Source organism: Pseudophryne corroboree, chromosome 3, assembly GCF_028390025.1.
Source record: "Pseudophryne corroboree isolate aPseCor3 chromosome 3, aPseCor3.hap2, whole genome shotgun sequence".
In the NCBI taxonomy this organism is placed as follows: Eukaryota; Metazoa; Chordata; class Amphibia; order Anura; family Myobatrachidae; genus Pseudophryne; species Pseudophryne corroboree.
In genome coordinates, this window is record NC_086446.1 from 428502988 (window position 1) to 428521469 (window position 18482).

An 18482-nucleotide genomic window follows, 5' to 3' on the forward strand; every position below is an offset into this window, starting at 1 on the left:
CGAACAGCATAATGTGATGTAGAGCAATCCAAGGCCCTTTCATTTGAAATGTGCAGGTCTAATTATCCTAATTACCCTCTTAGAATGTCTGCATATGAAAGGCGCGAGCGGAGAATAATGGCACTGCATCCCCGCTTTCCCTGTTTCTGAACCCTTTTGAGATGAGCAAGAGACTCTTGAATGAAATTATGTAATGCTGCAGGACATTGTGTCCTCATTCTTCTATCTGAAACACATCCAGTATGTAGATTGAGAGCTTCTGCCTTGCTTTGCTCCAGTAGTTGTGCTTGGTTCTTTGTGCTACACAGGCAGTGTAATGAGCAGTTAGGAAAGTTTAGCTTCCAGTGTTCTGTCCCAGGCTATAAGGAAGATATGTGCCTCTGTGTATCAGGTTATCTCATGAAATTTCATCAGTTAGGGGAATGTTATCTCCTAAAGCCTATAGTTAAAATACTTGTCCCGATAGATTTTTTTTTTTTTTTTTTTTTTTTAATTCAAAAATATATTTGTGGAAAATGTGTTCAGTAATTAGTTGTTGTTTTTTCCCGCCATTGTCTAATTCACAGATCAAGGTGAAGGTGTCCACTGAAGTGGGAATCAACAGCGTTGACCTCTCCATAGTAGACAAAGACCAGAGTATCTCTCCAAAAACCACCAGGTACATATAGCAACAAATAAGTGTTCATAACCAAAAGGAAAAACGAAAAATGACTAATAAGATGACACTTCCGTGCAGGGTGGCGTTTCCTTCCAAAGCCAAAGGACCTTTTGCTACAGACAGTCACCAGAACTTTGCCCTGTCCTTCCAGCTCACAGATGTGAACACGGGGGCCAACCTGACACCACATCAGGTATGGCCTGTTCATCCCTCATACTTGCCGACACTACTGCTACACAAACGTTTCCCTGACCTTTTTACTACTGCAAGATATTCCTATGTGCAATGCTTAAGTTATGCTGCAAATCTCGTGATTACACAGGTGCATTTGAATCATGGTCTCCATTCAAACGTATGCAGGCACCATGATTAAGTTATCTGAATTCTATGGACTTGAAAGCAGGAGATAATAAAGGGTTTTGTTGTTTTTTTTTCCTCCAATCCTCAGACATTTGTTCGATTGCACAACCAAAAGACGGGCCAGGAGGTTGTGTTTGTGGCTGAGCCAGACACTAAGAGTACTTACAGATTTGAGCTAGACCCATCTGAAAGAAAGTCTGAGTTTGACTCTGCATCTGGTACTTACACACTCTACCTGATTATTGGAGATGCTACCCTGGAAAACCCCATCCTATGGAATATGGTATGCTGCTTTTATTAAAGTGATTGTATGGTAAATTCAGGTCCATTTTAGAGAAGACAAGAACAGTGTTGCTGTCATGAAGGTGGGTTAGAGTTTGCCAGTAGCATTTTGAGGCTTAGTAATCTCTACTTGTGTCTGAAAAGCACATAGTATTTGTACTACTTTGGAGGGTGGGGGGATTTTTTCATTTTATTTTTTAGTTTATATAAAGCGGATACTGACGGGGGCAGGTTAAATGTAAGGATAAGTGGGATACTGCTTTCGATAATTTTCTGTTAGGTGGTTATAGCTTGTGGTGTGAGAGTGGTTATATATTGGATACAGTTCAACCCGTGGATTTGGTAAAGATTAATAATATGTTAAATACTGTCCCCAGGCTGATGTGGTGATTAAATTCCCTGAGGAGGACTCTCCAACACCCATCCAGAGCAAGAGCTTGTTTACTCCCAAACCGGACATTCAGGTAACTGGCCTATAGCGCAGTACACTTTAATGTAAGGTAGATTTCTTTTTCATCCACTAGGGGTCACTGGAGTACTCTTGGGATATGGACGGCGTAGCAGAAACAAAGGCACTGAATATTTAAATTTAGAACTCTCCACCCCTCCATATCCCAGAGTACCTCAGTGTACGACCTCAGTGTTTTTTCTGTGCTCAAAGCACTAACATCGGCTTGTGGGATTCCCACACTTGGTGGAAGATTTTAATAATTTTTCATTTTTACTTTTTAATTTTCTCTATCGTCCTAGTGGATGCTGGGGTTCCTGAAAGGACCATGGGGAATAGCGGCTCCGCAGGAGACAGGGCACAAAAAGTAAAGCTTTAGGATCAGGTGGTGTGCACTGGCTCCTCCCCCTATGACCCTCCTCCAAGCCTCAGTTAGATTTTTGTGCCCGGCCGAGAAGGGTGCAATCTAGGTGGCTCTCCTAAAGAGCTGCTTAGAAAAGTTTAGCTTAGGTTTTTTATTTTACAGTGAGTCCTGCTGGCAACAGGATCACTGCAACGAGGGACTTAGGGGAGAAGAAGTGAACTCACCTGCGTGCAGGATGGATTGGCTTCTTGGCTACTGGACATTAGCTCCAGAGGGACGATCACAGGTACAGCCTGGATGGTCACCGGAGCCTCGCCGCCGGCCCCCTTGCAGATGCTGAAAAGAGAAGAAGGTCCAGAATCGGCGGCAGAAGACTCCTCAGTCTTCTTAAGGTAGCGCACAGCACTGCAGCTGTGCGCCATTTTCCTCTCAGCACACTTCACACGGCAGTCACTGAGGGTGCAGGGCGCTGGGAGGGGGGCGCCCTGGGAGGCAAATGAAAACCTTTTTTGGCTAAAAATACCTCACATATAGCCTCCGGGGGCTATATGGAGATATTTAACCCCTGCCAGAATCCGTTAAGAGCGGGAGACGAGGCCGCCGAAAAAGGGGCGGGGCCTATCTCCTCAGCACACAGCGCCATTTTCCCTCACAGAAAGGCTGGAGGGAAGGCTCCCAGGCTCTCCCCTGCACTGCACTACAGAAACAGGGTTAAAACAGAGAGGGGGGGCACTAATTTGGCGTTAGAAATATATAAAAAAGATGCTATAAGGGAAAACACTTATATAAGGTTGTCCCTATATAATTATAGCGTTTTTGGTGTGTGCTGGCAAACTCTCCCTCTGTCTCTCCAAAGGGCTAGTAGGTCCTGTCCTCTATCAGAGCATTCCCTGTGTGTGTGCTGTGTGTCGGTACGTGTGTGTCGACATGTATGAGGACGATGTTGGTGAGGAGGCGGAGCAATTGCCTGTAATGGTGATGTCACTCTCTAGGGAGTCGACACCGGAATGGATGGCTTATTTAGGGAATTACGTGATAATGTCAACACGCGCCAAGGTCGGTTGACGACATGAGACGGCCGACAAACAATTAGTACCGGTCCAGACGTCTCAAAAACACCGTCAGGGGTTTTAAAACGCCCGTTTACTTTAGTCGGTCGACACAGACACAGACAGGGACACTGAATCCAGTGTCGACGGTGAATAAACAAACGTATTCCTTATTAGGGCCACACGTTAAGGGCAATGAAGGAGGTGTTACATATTTCTGATACTACAAGTACCACAAAAGAGGGTATTATGTGGGATGTGAAAAAACTACCGTAGTTTTTCCTGAATCAGATAAATTAAATGAAGTGTGTGATGATGCGTGGGTTCCCCCCGATAGAAAATATGGGCGGTATACCCTTTCCCGCCAGAAGTTAGGGCGCGTTGGGAAACACCCCTTAGGGTGGATAAGGCGCTCACACGCTTATCAGAACAAGTGGCGGTACCGTCTATAGATAGGGCCGTCCTCAAGGAGCCAGCTGACAGGAGGCTGGAAAAATATCATAAAAAGTATATACACACATACTGGTGTTATACTGCGACCAGCGATCGCCTCAGCCTGGATGTGCAGAGCTGGGGTGGCTTGGTCGGATTCCCTGACTAAAAATATTGATACCCTTGACAGGGACAGTATTTTATTGACTATAGAGCATTTAAAGGATGTATTTCTATATATGCGAGATGCACAGAGGGATATTTGCACTCTGGCATCAAGAGTAAGTGCGATGTCCATATCTGCCAGAAGATGTTTATGGACACGACAGTGGTCAGGTGATGCAGATTCCAAACGGCACAAAGGTGTATTGCCGTATAAAGGAAGAGGAGTTATTTGGGGTCGGTCCATCGGACCTGGTGGCCACGGCAACTGCTGGAAAATCCACCGTTTTTACCCTAAGTCACATCTCTGCAGAAAAAGACACCGTCTTTTCAGCTTCAGTCCTTTCGTCCCTATAAGAGTCATATCTGCCCAGGGATAGAGGAAAGGGAAGAAGACTGCAGCAGGCAGCCCATTCCCAGGAACAGAAGCGTTCCAACCCTTCTGACAAGCTCTCAGCATGACGCTGAGACCGTACAGGACCCCTGGATCCTACAAGTAGTATCCCAGGGGTACAGTTTGGAATGTCGAGACGTTTCCCCTGCGCAGGCTCCTGAAGGCTGCTTTACCAAGGTCTCCCTCCGACAAGGAGGCAGTATGGGAAAAAATTCACGAGCTGTATTCCCAGCAGGTGATAATTAAATTACCCCTCCTACAACAAGAAAAGGGGTATTATTCCACACTATATTGTGGTACTGAAGCCAGAAGGCTAGGTGAGACCTATTCTAAATCTAAAAAAAAAATTTGAACACTTACAAAGGTTCAAATCAAGATGGAGTCACTCAGAGCAGTGATAACGAACCGGGAAGAAGGGGACTATCTGGTGTCCCGAGACATCAGGGATGCTTACCTCCATGTCCCAAATTTGCCCTTATCACTAAGGGTACCTCAGGTTCGTGGTACAGAACTGTCACTATCAGTTTCAGACGCTGCCGTTTGGATTGTCTACGGCACCCCGGGTCTTTACCAAGGTAATGGCCGAAATGATGGTTCTTCTTCGAAGAAAAGGCGTCTTAATTATCCCTTACTTGGACGATCTCCTGATAAGGGCAAAGTCCAGGGAACAGTTGGAGGTCGGAGTAGCACTATCTCGGATACTGTTACAACAGCAGGGGTGGATTCTAAAGATTCCAAAATCGCAGCTGATCCCGACAACAAGTCTCCTGTGCTTAGGGATGATTCTGGACACAGTCCAGAAAAAGGTGTTTCTCCCGGAAGAGAAAGCCAGGGAGTTATCCGAGCTAGTCAGGAACCTCCTAAAATCAGTGCATCATTGCACAAGGGCCATGGTAAAAAAATGGTGACTTCCTTCGAAGCAATTCCAGTCGGCAGATTTCATGCAAGAACTTTTCAGTGGGATCTGCTGGACAAATGGTCCGGATCGCATCTTCAGATGCATCAGCGGATAACCCTATATCCAAGGACAAGGGTGTCTCTCCTGTGGTGGTTACAGAGTGCTCATCTTCTAGAGGGCCGCAGATTCGGCATTCAGTTTTGGATGTTGGTGACCACGGAGGCCAGCCCGAGAGGCTGGGGAGCAGTCACACAAGGAAAAAATTTCCAGGGAGTGTGATCAAGTCTGGAGATTTTTCTCCACATAAATATAGCTAAGGGTAAATTTATAATACTCTAAGCTTAGCAAGACCTCTGCTTCAAGGTCAGCCGGTATTGATCCAGTGGGATAAAACATCACGGCAGTCGCCCACGTAAATAGACAGGGCGGCACAAGAAGCAGGAGGGCAGTGGCAAAAACTGCAAGGACTTTTCGCTGGGCGGAAAATCATGTGATAGCACTGTCAGCAGTGTTTCATTCCGGGAATGGAAACTGGGAAGCAGACTTCCTCAGTAGGCACGACCTCCACCCGGCAGAGTGGGAACTTCATGGGGAAGTTTTCCACATAATTGTAAACCGTTGGGAATTACCAAAGGTGGACATGATGGCGTCCCGTCTGAACAAAAAACGGGACAGGTATTGCGCCAGGTTAAGAGACCCTCAGGCAATAGCTGTGGACGTTCTGGTAACACCGTGGGTGTACCAGTCGGTGTATGTGTTCCATCCTCTGCTTTTCATACCTAAGGTACTGAGAATTATAAGACGTAGAGGAGTAAGAACTATACTCATGGCTCCGGATTGGCCAAGAAGGACTTGGTACCCGGAACTTCAAGAGATGCTCACAGAGGACTTATGGCCTCTGCCACTAAGAAGGGACTTGTTTCAGCAAGTACCATGTCTGTTCCAAGACTTACCGCAGCTGCGTTTGATGGCATGGCGGTGGAACGCCGGATCCTAAGGGAAAAGGCATTCAGGAAGAGGTCATTCCTACCCTGGTCAAAGCCAGAAAGGAGGTGACCGCACAACATTATCACCACATGTGGCGAAAATATGTTGCGTGGTGTGAGGCCAGGAAGGCCCCACGAAGAAATTTCAACTCGGTCGATTCCTGCATTTCTTGCAAACAGGAGTGTCTATGGGCCTCAAATTGGGGTCCATTAAGGTTCAAATTTCGGCCCTGTCGATTTTTCTTCCAGAAAGAAGTGGCTTCAGTTCCTGAAGTCCAGAAGTTTGTCAAGGGAGTATTGCATATACAACCCCCTTTTGTGTCTCCAGTGGCACTGTGGGATCTCAACGTAGTTCTGGGATTCCTCAAAACACATTGGTTTAAAACCAGTCAAATCTGTGGATTTGAAGCATCTCACATGAAAAGTGAACATGCTCTTGGACCTGGCCTGGACCAGGCGAGTGTCAAATTGGTGGTTTTTTTCTCAAAAAAGCCCATATCTGTTTGTCCATTCGGACAGGGCAGAGCAGCGGACTCGTCCCCAGTTCTCTCCCTAAGGTGGTGTCAGTGTTTCACCTGAGCCAGCTTATTGTGGTGTCTTGCGCCTACTAGGGACTTGGAGGACTCCAAGTTGCTAGATGTGGTCAGGGCCCTGAAAATATAGGTTCCAGGACGGCTGGAGTCAGGAAAACTGACTTGCTGTTATCCTGTATGCACCCAACAAACTGGGTGCTCTTGCTTTTAAGCAGACTTTTGCTAGTTGGATGTGTAATACAATTCAGCTTGCACATTCTGTGGCAGGCCTGCCACAGCCAAAATATGTAAATGCCCATTCCACAAGGAAGGTGGGCTCATCTTGGGCGGCTGCCCGAGGGGTCTCGGCTTTACAACTTTGCCGAGCGGCTATTTAGTCAGGGGCAAACACGTTTGTAAAATCCTACAAATTTGATACCCTGGCTAAGGAGGACCTGGAGTTCTCTCATTCGGTGCTGCAGAGTCATCCGCGCACTCCCGCCCGTTTGGGAGCTTTGGTATAATCCCCATGGTCCTTTCAGGAACCCCAGCATCCACTAGGACGATAGAGAAAATAAGAATTTACTTACCGATAATTCTATTTCTCGGAGTCCGTAGTGGATGCTGGGCGCCCATCCCAAGTGCGGATTATCTGCATTACTTGTACATAGTTACAAAAATCGGGTTATTATTGTTGTGAGCCATCTTTTCAGAGGCTCCGCTGTTATCATACTGTTAACTGGGTTCAGATCACAGGTTGTACAGTGTGATTGGTGTGGCTGGTATGAGTCTTACCCGGGATTCATAAATCCTTCCTTATTGTGTACGCTCGTCCGGGCACAGTACCTAACTGAGGCTTGGAGGAGGGTCATAGGGGGAGGAGCCAGTGCACACCACCTGATCCTAAAGCTTTACTTTTTGTGCCCTGTCTCCTGCGGAGCCGCTATTCCCCATGGTCCTTTCAGGAACCCCAGCATCCACTACGGACTCCGAGAAATAGAATTATCGGTAAGTAAATTCTTATTTTTTTTCAATAGCACATCCCTTCCCAGTTTCAAGAAAAACATGGGTCCGGGATAGTGCCGCTGCACGGACAGCGCATGGCGTGTCGGTCCTCACAAAGAGCACCCTCACAGCCACAGGTCTACTGGCCTGCAACAGCTGGACGGAACTTACATAAAGAAGCCCCGTCACAGCCATGAAACAGTGATCAGAGAGCTGGACGGAGCTTACAGAAAGAAGCCCCGTCACAGCCATGAAAAAGAATCAAGCAGCTGGTGAAGAACAAGCAGCTGGACGGAGCTTACACATAGAAGTCCCGTCGCAGCTATCACCAGAAGACGTTAGCCTCCTACATAAGGTATGCTGGGGAAAACGGGGCGGTCAGCGCAGGCGGCCGCCCCGCTGTGTGGGGTCCGTTAGATGCCGTTCACCAGCCGCCCCGTCCAGCGCTCCGGCGGCCGCTTCGTTCTCCAGACCTAGGCGCCAGGCGCGCCGTCAGCACTGTATAGCAAGTACAGCGCCCAGTGGGGAGACCCGCTGCAGCTTGGCTAGCAACAGCGGCCGGTAACGTCCTCCAATACTTTGCAGAGTACAGAGAGAGGGAGGGACGGAGACCCGCCGCACAGGCAACAGCAGTGCTCTCAAAGACCCGGTAGTAACGCCGCGCTCCGGCCAGCCGATTTCTGCTGCTCGGGGCTATGGTCCTTCGCCTCTCTGTAATAAGCTTCTCAGCTCCCCGCTGACACAGCGCTATAGGGAGTACAGGGAAGGAGGAGGGAGTGGGGGACCTGCAGAACTGCGTGGCTGAAGCTGCCAGAGGCTACAAGTGTAATAGGCTGTTGAGCCTATATATATATATATTTCTCTGACGTCCTAGTGGATGCTGGGAACTCCGTAAGGACCATGGGGAATAGCGGCTCCGCAGGAGACAGGGCACATCTAAAGAAAGCTTTAGGATCACCTGGTGTGCACTGGCTCCTCCCCCTATGACCCTCCTCCAAGCCTCAGTTAGATTTTCTGTGCCCGACGAGAAGGGTGCACACTAGGGGCTCTCCTGAGCTCTTTGTGAAAGTTTTAGTTTAGGTTTATTATTTTCAGTGAGACCTGCTGGCAACAGGCTCACTGCATCGAGGGACTAAGGGGAGAAGAAGCGAACTCACCTGCGTGCAGAGTGGATTGGGCTTCTTAGGCTACTGGACATTAGCTCCAGAGGGACGATCACAGGTTCAGCCTGGATGGGTCACCGGAGCCGCGCCGCCGGCCCCCTTACAGAGCCAGAAGAGCGAAGAGGTCCGGAAAAATCGGCGGCAGAAGACTTTCCTGTCTTCAGATAAAGGTAGGCGCACAGCACCGCAGCTGTGCGCCATTGCTCTCAGCACACTTCACACTCCGGTCACTGAGGGTGCAGGGCGCTGGGGGGGCAGCGCCCTGAGACGCAATAAATCGATAGAAAACCTTTTATGGCTAAAATAAATGCATCACATATAACTCCTGGGCTATATGGATGCATTTAACCCCTGCCAAAACATACAAGAAAACGGATGATAAGGACGCCGAGAAAGGGGCGGAGCCTATCTCCTCAGCACACTGGCGCCATTTTCCCTCACAGCTCAGTTGGAGGGAAGCTCCCTGGCTCTCCCCTGCAGTCACTACACTACAGAAATGGGTTAAAAAAGAGAGGGGGGCACAAATTAGGCGCAGTATAAACAATACAGCAGCTATAAAGGGAAAAACACTTATATAAGGTTATCCCTGTATATATATAGCGCTCTGGTGTGTGCTGGCAAACTCTCCCTCTGTCTCCCCAAAGGGCTAGTGGGGTCCTGTCCTCTATCAGAGCATTCCCTGTGTGTGTGCTGTGTGTCGGTATGTTTGTGTCGACATGTATGAGGAGAAAAATGATGAGGAGACGGAGTAGAGTGTCTGTAATAGTGTTGTCACCCCCTGGGGGGTCGACACCTGAGTGGATGTACTGTTGAAATTGCGTGACAGTGTCAGCTTTGTATAAAAGACAGTGGTTGACATGAGACAGCCGGCTACTCAGCTTGTGCATGTCCAGACGTCTCATACAGGGGCTCTAAAGCGCCCGTTACCTCAGATACAGACGCCGACACGGATACTGACTCCTGTGTCGACGGTGAAGAGACAACCGTGATTTCCAATAGGGCCACACATTGCATGATTGAGGCAATGGAAAAAGTTTACACTCTTCTGATAATATAAATACCACCAAAAAAAAGGGGTATTATGTTTGGTGAGGAAAAACTTCCTGTAGTTTTCCTGAATCTGAGAAATAAAATGAGGTGTGTGATGATGCGTGGGTTTCCCCCCGATAACAATTGATAATTTCTAAAAAGTTATTGGCAGTATACCTTTTCCCGCCAGAGGTTAGGGTGCGTTGGGAAACACCCCCTAGGGGGGATAAGGCGCTCACACGCTTGTAAGAACAAGGGCTCTACCCTCTCTGGAGATGGCCGCCCTTAGGGATCCTGCTGATAGAAAGCAGGAGGGTATCCTAAGATGTATTTACACACATACTGGTGTTATACTGCGACCAGCAATCGCCTCAGCCTGGATGTGCAGTGCTGGGTTGGCGTGGTCGGATTCCCTGACTGGAAATTTGATATCCTAGATAAGGACAGTATATTATTGCCTATAGAGCAATTAAAAGATGCATTTCTATATATGCATGATGCACAGCGGAATATTTGCCGACTGGCATCAAGTATAAGTGCGTTGTCCAATTATACCAGTAAAGTGGTCAGGTGATGCGGATTCCAAACGGCATTTGGAAGTATTGCCTTAACAAAAAAGGGGATGTACCCCAGGTCGCCTCTCAAAATAAGACGCCGTATTATCAGGCGCAGTCCTGGTTGGCAAGCGGACAAAAGGGTTCCTCTTTTCTGCTCGTGACAGAGGGAGAGGAAAATGGCTGCAGAGATCAGCCAGTTCCAAGGAACAGAAACTCTTTTCCGCCTCTGCCAAGCCCTCAGTATGACGCTAGGGCTTTACAAGTTCAGGCACGGTGGGGTCCCGTTCTCAATGAATTTCAGTGCGCAGTGGGCTCACTCGCAAGTAGACCCCTGGATCCTTCAGGTAATATTTCAGGGGTACAAATTGGAATTCGAGACGTATCCCCCTCGCCGTTTCCAAAGGTCTGTTTTACCGACGTCTCCCGCTGACAGGGAGGCAGTTTTGGAAACCATTCACAAGCTGTATTCCCAGCAGGTGATAATCAAGATACCCCTCCTGCAACAGGGAACGGGGTATTATTCCACACTATTGTGGTACCGAAGCCAGACGGCTCGGTGAGACCGATTTTAAAATCTAAAATCTTTGAACACTTGCATACAGAGGTTCAAATTCAAAATTGAGTCACTCAGAGCAGTGATTGCAAACCTGGAAGAAGGGGACTACATGATGTCTCGGGACATCAAGGATGCTTACCTTCATGTCAAAATTTACCCTTCTCACCAAGGGTATTTCAGGTTATGGTACAGAACTGTCACTATCCGTTCGGACGCTGCCGTAGGGATGGTCCACGGCACCCCGGGTCTTTACCAAGGTAATGGCCGAAATGATATCCCTTCGAAGGAAGGAAATTTTAGTTATCCCTTACTTGGACGATTCCCTGATAAGGATAAGATCCAGGGAACACTTGGAAGTCGGTGTAGCACTATCTCAGGTAGTGTTGCGGCAGCACGATTGGATTCTCAATATTCCAAAATCGCAGCTGGTTCCGACGACTTGTCTTCTGTTCCTAGGGATGATCCTGGACACAGTCCAGAAAGAAGGTGTTTCTCCCGGAGGAGAAAGCCAGGGAGTTATCCGAGCTAGTCAGGAACCTCCTAAAACCGAACCAAGTCTCAGTGCATCAATGCACAAGGGTTCTGGGTAAAAATGGTGGCTTCCTACGAAGCAATCCCATTCGGCAGATTCCACGCAAGACTTTCCAGTGGAACCTACTGGACAAATGGTCCGGGTCGCATCTTCAGATGCTTCAGCGGATAACCCTGTCACCGGGGACAAGGGTATCCCTCCTGTGGTGGTTGCAGAGTGCTCATCTTCTAGAGGGCCGCAGATTTGGCATTCGGGACTGGGTCCTGGTGGCCACGGATGCCAGCCTGCGAGGCTGGGGAGCAGTCACACAGGGAAGGAATTTCCAGGGCTTATGGTCAAGCCTGGAGACATCTCTTCATATAAACATTCTGGAACTAAGGGCCATTTACAATGCCCTAAGTCAAGCGAAACCCCTGCTTCAGGGTCAGGCGGTATTGATCCAATCGGACAACATCACGTCAGTCGCCCACGTAAACAGACAGGGCGGCACGGGAAGCAGGGGGGCAATGGCAGAAGCTGCAAGGATTCTTCGCTGGGCGGAAGATCATGTGATAGCACTGTCAGCAGTGTTCATTCCGGGAGTGGACGACTGGGAAGCAGACTTCCTCAGCAGACACGATCTACACCCGGGAGAGTGGGGACTTCATCCAGAAGTCTTCCACATGATTGTGAACCGTTGGGAAAAACCAAAGGTGGATATGATGGCGTCCCGCCTCAACAAAAAACTGGACAGGTATTGCGCCAGGTCAAGAGACCCTCAGGCAATAGCTGTGGACGCTCTGGTAACACCGTGGGTGTTCCAGTCAGTGTATGTGTTCCCTCCTCTGCCTCTCATACCAAAAGTACTGAGAATTATACGGCAAAGGGGAGTAAGAACGATACTCGTGGCTCCGGATTGGCCAAGAAGAACTTGGTATCCGGAACTTCAAGAGATGCTCACGGACGAACCGTGGCCTCTACCTCTAAGAAAGGACCTGCTCCAGCAGGGGGCTTGTTTGTTCCAAGACTTACCGCGGCTGCGTTTGACGGCTTGGTGGTTGAACGCCGGATCCTGAAGGAAAAAGGCATTCCAGATGAAGTCATCCCTACCCTGGTCAAGGCCAGGAAGGACGTAACCGCAAAACATTATCACCGCATTTGGCGAAAATATGTTGCGTGGTGGGAGGCCAAGAAGGCCCCTACAGAGAAATTTCAACTGGGTCGTTTCCTCCATTTCCTGCAAACAGGACTGTCTATGGGCCTAAAATTAGGGTCCATTAAGGTTCAATTTTCGGCCCTGTCGATTTTCTTCCAAAAGGAACTGGCTTCAGTGCCTGAAGTTCAGACATTTGTAAAAGGGGTACTGCATATACAGCCTCCTTTTGTGCCTCCAGTGGCACCTTGGGATCTCAATGTTGTGTTGAGTTTCCTAAAGTCACATTGGTTTGAACCACTCACCACTGTGGACTTAAAATATCTCACATGGAAGGTGACGATGCTGTTAGCCCTGGCTTTAGCCAGGCGTGTGTCAAAATTGGCGGCTTTATCATATAAAAGCCCTCATTTAATATTTCATTCTGACAGGGCAGAATTGAGGACTTGTCCTCAATTTCTACCTAAGGTGGTTTCTGCATTTCACATGAAGCAACCTATTGTGGTACCTGCGGCTACTAAGGACTTGGAGGATTCCAAGTTGCTTGACGTGGTCAGGGCCCTGTAAATATATGTTTCCAGGACGGCTGGAGTCAGAGAATCTGACTCGCTGTTTATCCTGTATGCACCCAACAAACTGGGTGCTCCTGCTTCTAAGCAGACGATTGCTCGTTGGATTTGTAGTACAATTCAGCTTGCACATTCTGTGGCAGGCCTGCCACAGCCAAAAATCTTAAAATGCCCACTCCACAAGGAAGGTGGGCTCATCTTGGGCAGCTGCCCGAGGGGTCTCGGCTTTACAACTTTGCCGAGCAGTTACTTGGTCAGGAGCAAATACGTTTGTAAAATTCTACAAATTTGATACCCTGGCTGAGGAGGACCTGGAGTTCTCTCATTCGGTGCTGCAGAGTCATCCGCACTCTCCCGCCCGTTTGGGAGCTTTGGTATAATCCCCATGGTCCTTACGGAGTTCCCAGCATCCACTAGGACGTCAGAGAAAATAAGAATTTACTTACCGATAATTCTATTTCTCGTAGTCCGTAGTGGATGCTGGGCGCCCATCCCAAGTGCGGATTGTCTGCAATACTGGTACATAATTATTGTTACCAAAAAATTCGGGTTATTGTTGTAGTGAGCCATCTTTTATAGAGGCTTCTCTATTATCATGCTGTTAACTGGGTTCAGATCACAAGTTGTACAGTGTGATTGGTGTGGCTGGTATGAGTCTTACCCGGGATTCAAAATCCTTCCTTATTGTGTACGCTCGTCCGGGCACAGTATCCTAACTGAGGCTTGGAGGAGGGTCATAGGGGGAGGAGCCAGTGCACACCAGGTGATCCTAAAGCTTTCTTTAGATGTGCCCTGTCTCCTGCGGAGCCGCTATTCCCCATGGTCCTTACGGAGTTCCCAGCATCCACTACGGACTACGAGAAATAGAATTATCGGTAAGTAAATTCTTATTATATATTTATCTATAAGAAGTTATTAATATTAAAGGCAGAGCTTATATTAAATATCACCTGCCTGTGTTGGTATTGTAGCCTGCATGTGATTATCAACTGGCTGTGATTATCAGTGTATACTGTGGGGCAGCAAGTATTGTAATTTCTCCTATGAGTTACAATGTAAGAATGGCATGGGGGCCATTTTTAATCATGTTTCCTGTTTATGCCATAATTCCAGAACATTCCTACACTACATCTCTTCGCCACCGGAGGCGCAGGGGTGTTAGTGGGAAATTTGGTTCAGGTTTCACATAGGGCCATGTAAACTGTATTTAGCCATATTAGCCATAAATATATATATATTACGCACTTTAAGTAAACATTTTACTAATTAGTGCAAGTGTCTGTTTTTGGCTATTATGGGTCTGTCTGTATAAGGAGTAAGCCTCCAACGCAGACTAAATATAAGGTTTACTATAATGTCAGAAACACAAATTCTGTTGGTTTGTACGTTTCCACTACGGAGCTGGGTCAGTCCCAGATCCTATGTTAAGCATAACTCCGCTCGACAGGAGCGGTAAGATCGGAAACACCCCCTAGGGGGGATAAAGCGCTCACACGCTTGTAAGGGCTCTACCCTCTCCTGAGATGGCCGCACTTAAGGACTCGGAAGTCACTCCGCCAGCTCTAACAAAGGAGTCTCAGTATTTCCAAAGGTCCAATTTTCCCTTTGGGTACCAAGGTGTTAATTTAACTGGTCTTATAATTTAATCTGACAATTATATGTCAATTCTCACAACGAGTGAGAAGGGTACATTAGACCAGCAGTCAGATAGTACGGGATTTTGACAACCATACATTGCTAATAACCAGTAAGTCAGTGTCTCAATTTTTACAGAGACTAAGTAGATTTCAACATCGAATCTGTCGATTTTCTTAAACAACAGATTTTCAATGAGTTATTATTTACAATATCTGACTAACATTTAACCCTATTTACCCGTTTCCACATCTACATGGGACAATCCGTCATTGGTGAATTCGTCTGTGACAAACGTTATAAACATTTGGATTACTAGACGCTCTATGTATGCAAACAATGACGATCACTGTTAATAAAAAGCTGCAGAGTATCTCTGTAAAGCTTCTGCTGACACCTGTTACCTCAATTCTAGCTTTTCATCGTCGCTAGTTTCACCAAAACAAGGCCAGAAGTGGGTTGGTCCTAAATTTGATATTCAGGCCTCCGGTATCCAAACTAAAATACTTTGGCCCGAGGTTTAATCACTTTAGTCTTCAGTCTTTTCAAGGCTGTGGTACAAAAACAGTCACGACTGGTAACACCAGGGTGCTAAAAGTCAACAAGTGACTTAACGGCCTCTCAGGCCATCTAGAATTTCCAAATGTGGAAGCGCGCCTTTACACGTGACTTTTGCCGGGTTTCCAAACATCCACTTATGGATGTATCCGCTATTTACAGTTTAAAATACTGCCTCTGTCGGACGAAACTAGGCGTTTTGGCAGGTGGCCATTCAGTCTCTGCTGGTGTCCGCTGTTTTTTATTTCCAGACTTAGTAAACCAACAGAGTCAGGGTTATTTATTCCCCTCTGTTTGGCGTAACGAAACCAGAGGGCTCCGTCGCAGTCTCAATCAGCAAGTCACTTACTGCAGTTTGAAAATGGAATTTCTGCAGGTTAGTATTTGCATATTTGAAGCCACAAAATTGCATAATTGCGCTTGATCTTCAATACCTATTCCGGTTTGGTCACCGCATCACAGGTTCTACCGTTTGCAAAACGCCACAACTATTAACCATTTCATCTACCGTTTGGCTTCTTGTTAACGCCTCGGGTATTTACAAAGTGATGTTGGTGATGATAGCTCATCTCAGAGCCCTGCCAGTGACAATCGTTCCATACTTACACGATTTGCTCATAAGAACTCTGTCTCAACAGAGGTTTTTCTTACTGGCGCTACTAACGTACATGGTGGCAGGTCAAGTTCAAAAAAGCAATCGCATCTAATTCCGTCTGAACGACTTCAATTCCTAGGTATGATTATAAATACGGTAAATCAAATTTACCTACTACACCAGCAAGAACAAATATACCAGCTAGTACAATTAGTGCAAAAGCCACGCACACTAGCGGTACATTGGTGTATTCGCCTATTAGGAACAATAATGTGTTTTCAAAGCGCTTTAGTTCGCTGGGCTTCTCTCGCGTTTCCCACAGGGGGGCGAGGGTGTATATACTCTGGACGAGAGTCTCAGAGGTTGAGGAGTTGTAGTTAAAAGTCAGCGACAGGGGTTCTAAAACGGATCACGACAGATTGCGGTCTATAAATGTCCCGGAACTCCGTGTAATTTACAATGCACTACATGCTTCGCTTTCAGTCTGTCCAAGTACAGTCAGACGACGCAACGGGAGTTGCATATACAGCAGGGAGGACCAAGAAGCCGCATGGCAATGCGGCAGGTAGCTTGAATCCTCAATTGCCCAGAACACCATTAGGTGATGTTGTCGACAGGGTTCATTCCGGAAGTGGATATCTGTTAGACAGATGATCTCACCCGTCGGGATTTATATCCTGAAAACTGGGCATTAAATCCAGAGGTGTTTCATATGTGAGTCCACAAAAGGGGTTATCCTCAGGTATACATGATGGCATCTCGCCACAATTACAAACGCTCAGTATGTGTACAGAACGACAGATCACAAGGGCAGTGGCGGTGGAGTTTCTCACTTTCGTGTGGTCATTCAGCATCATGTATCTGGCTCCACCAGTTTCCGCTGCTCTCTCCGTTGCTACAACGGATCATAAGACAGTTCGTCACAGTCATACTGGTAATATCTCATGGGTTTCGGAGAGCTTGCTTCTCGAATCTCCAAGGAATACTTGCACACGATCTTGGCCCGCTCATAATACGTCCAACCTGTTACAACAGGGACCGTTCTTTTACCCCTAATTACCTATGTACCTATTACCTATGTACCGCGGCTGCGGTTGACGGGGTGGGGGGTTCAGACCGCCCTCTTAAGAAAAGAAATAGGGCATTACGGTATCGGTTATACCAACCATGTTACGAGCTAGTAAGCCGCTTACGGCAGCTCATTATTACAAAATTTGGTGTGCCTATATAGGTGGTAAAGCTCGGAAGTTTCCGACATCATCTTTCAAGTTACCCGTATTCTGTTATTTTACAAACGGGGTGGGATGGAGAACTGCGTTTATCTGCACTGAGGGTGCAGGTATCTGTGTGGTCAACTTATTTTCAAAGACGTTTGACTCTATTGCGTCGGTACACACCTTTCTACAAGGTGTCATCAAAGGGCAGCCTCCATTTATCCCACCTACAGCGCCAGGCGACTTGAGGTTGGGTTCAGATTTCTTACAGTTTTCATATTTTGAACCCTTACAACAAATGGGGATTAAGTTCTCACTTGGAAAACATTTTTCTTCTAGCCTTAGCTTCGGCAAGGGTTTTGTTTTCATATTTGGGTGCCTTGTATTCCAAGCCACCGTATTTGAGTTTTCTCATGACAAAGCAGAACTTCGGACCAATTCCGTTTTCTTATTCTTCACATCAATACACCAATAGTGGTTCCTGTGTTGACAGCACATTCTAGAATTCTGAATGTGGTACACGCATTACGCGTCTATATGTTCCGAACGTCTACAGTACGTAATACGGATACGTTGTTTGTTCTCTATGATGCTGCCAACTGGGGTTAGCCAGTTTCTCAGCAGACATTATCCAGTTGGATAACAATGACTACAAGTCAGGCTTACTTTAAGGCTAAGTTACAGTCGCCTACGTCAGTAATAGCTCATCCCACAGGTTCTGTGAGAATGTCAGGACCAACTGGTCGTGGAGCGTCTACGACGCGGCTACATAGCCTTCAGTGCACACGTTTGTGCACGTTTACACGTTATGAAACGGTTGCGGCATCAGCATCTAGCTTTGGCCGCCTACTGTTACAAGGGCCAAACAGCTCTCCCGCCCACGAGGGAAGCTTTGGTACGTCCCAAGAGTACTCCAGTGACCCCTAGTGGATGAAAAAGAAAATAGGATTTTGGTACTTACCAGGTAAATCCTTTTCTTTGAATCCATAGGGGGCACTGGACGCCCACCCAGAGCAGTTTTACCTGGGTTGTTTTAAGCTCAGAGGAGCTTATGGTAACACATTTTACCTGTTTTGTATTAAGCTCAGAGGAGCTTATGGTAACATATTTTCACCGATTGGTTCAAATTATAAAGGTCTATCGGTTATGCTGTCAACTGTTTAGTTGACATTAAAGTTATGGGTCAACTTTGTTGTTGTCCGTTATGTTATAGGAATTCTCCATTGTCGACCTCTCTATAGTAGTTCGCTCAGTAAAAACACTGAGGTCGTACACTGAGGTACTCTGGGATATGGAGGGGTGGAGAGTTCTAAATTTAAATATTCAGTGCCTTTGTTTCTGCTACGCCGTCCATATCCCAAGAGTACTCCAGTGCCCCCTATGGATTCAAAG

The 18482-nt window shown here is 47.2% G+C and overlaps 1 protein-coding gene across 2 annotated transcripts in view; it reads left to right on the forward strand.

Annotated features, from left to right (window-relative positions):
- Positions 1–18482, forward strand: part of RPN2 (ribophorin II) — a 74852-nt gene that overhangs the window by 34799 nt on the left and 21571 nt on the right. For both annotated transcript variants that reach the window (XM_063960344.1, XM_063960345.1), the window contains exons 10-13: positions 567–658; positions 737–851; positions 1107–1301; positions 1678–1764. In XM_063960344.1, coding sequence (XP_063816414.1) covers positions 567–658; positions 737–851; positions 1107–1301; positions 1678–1764 — 489 coding nt within the window. The remainder of the gene's footprint in view (positions 1–566; positions 659–736; positions 852–1106; positions 1302–1677; positions 1765–18482) is intronic.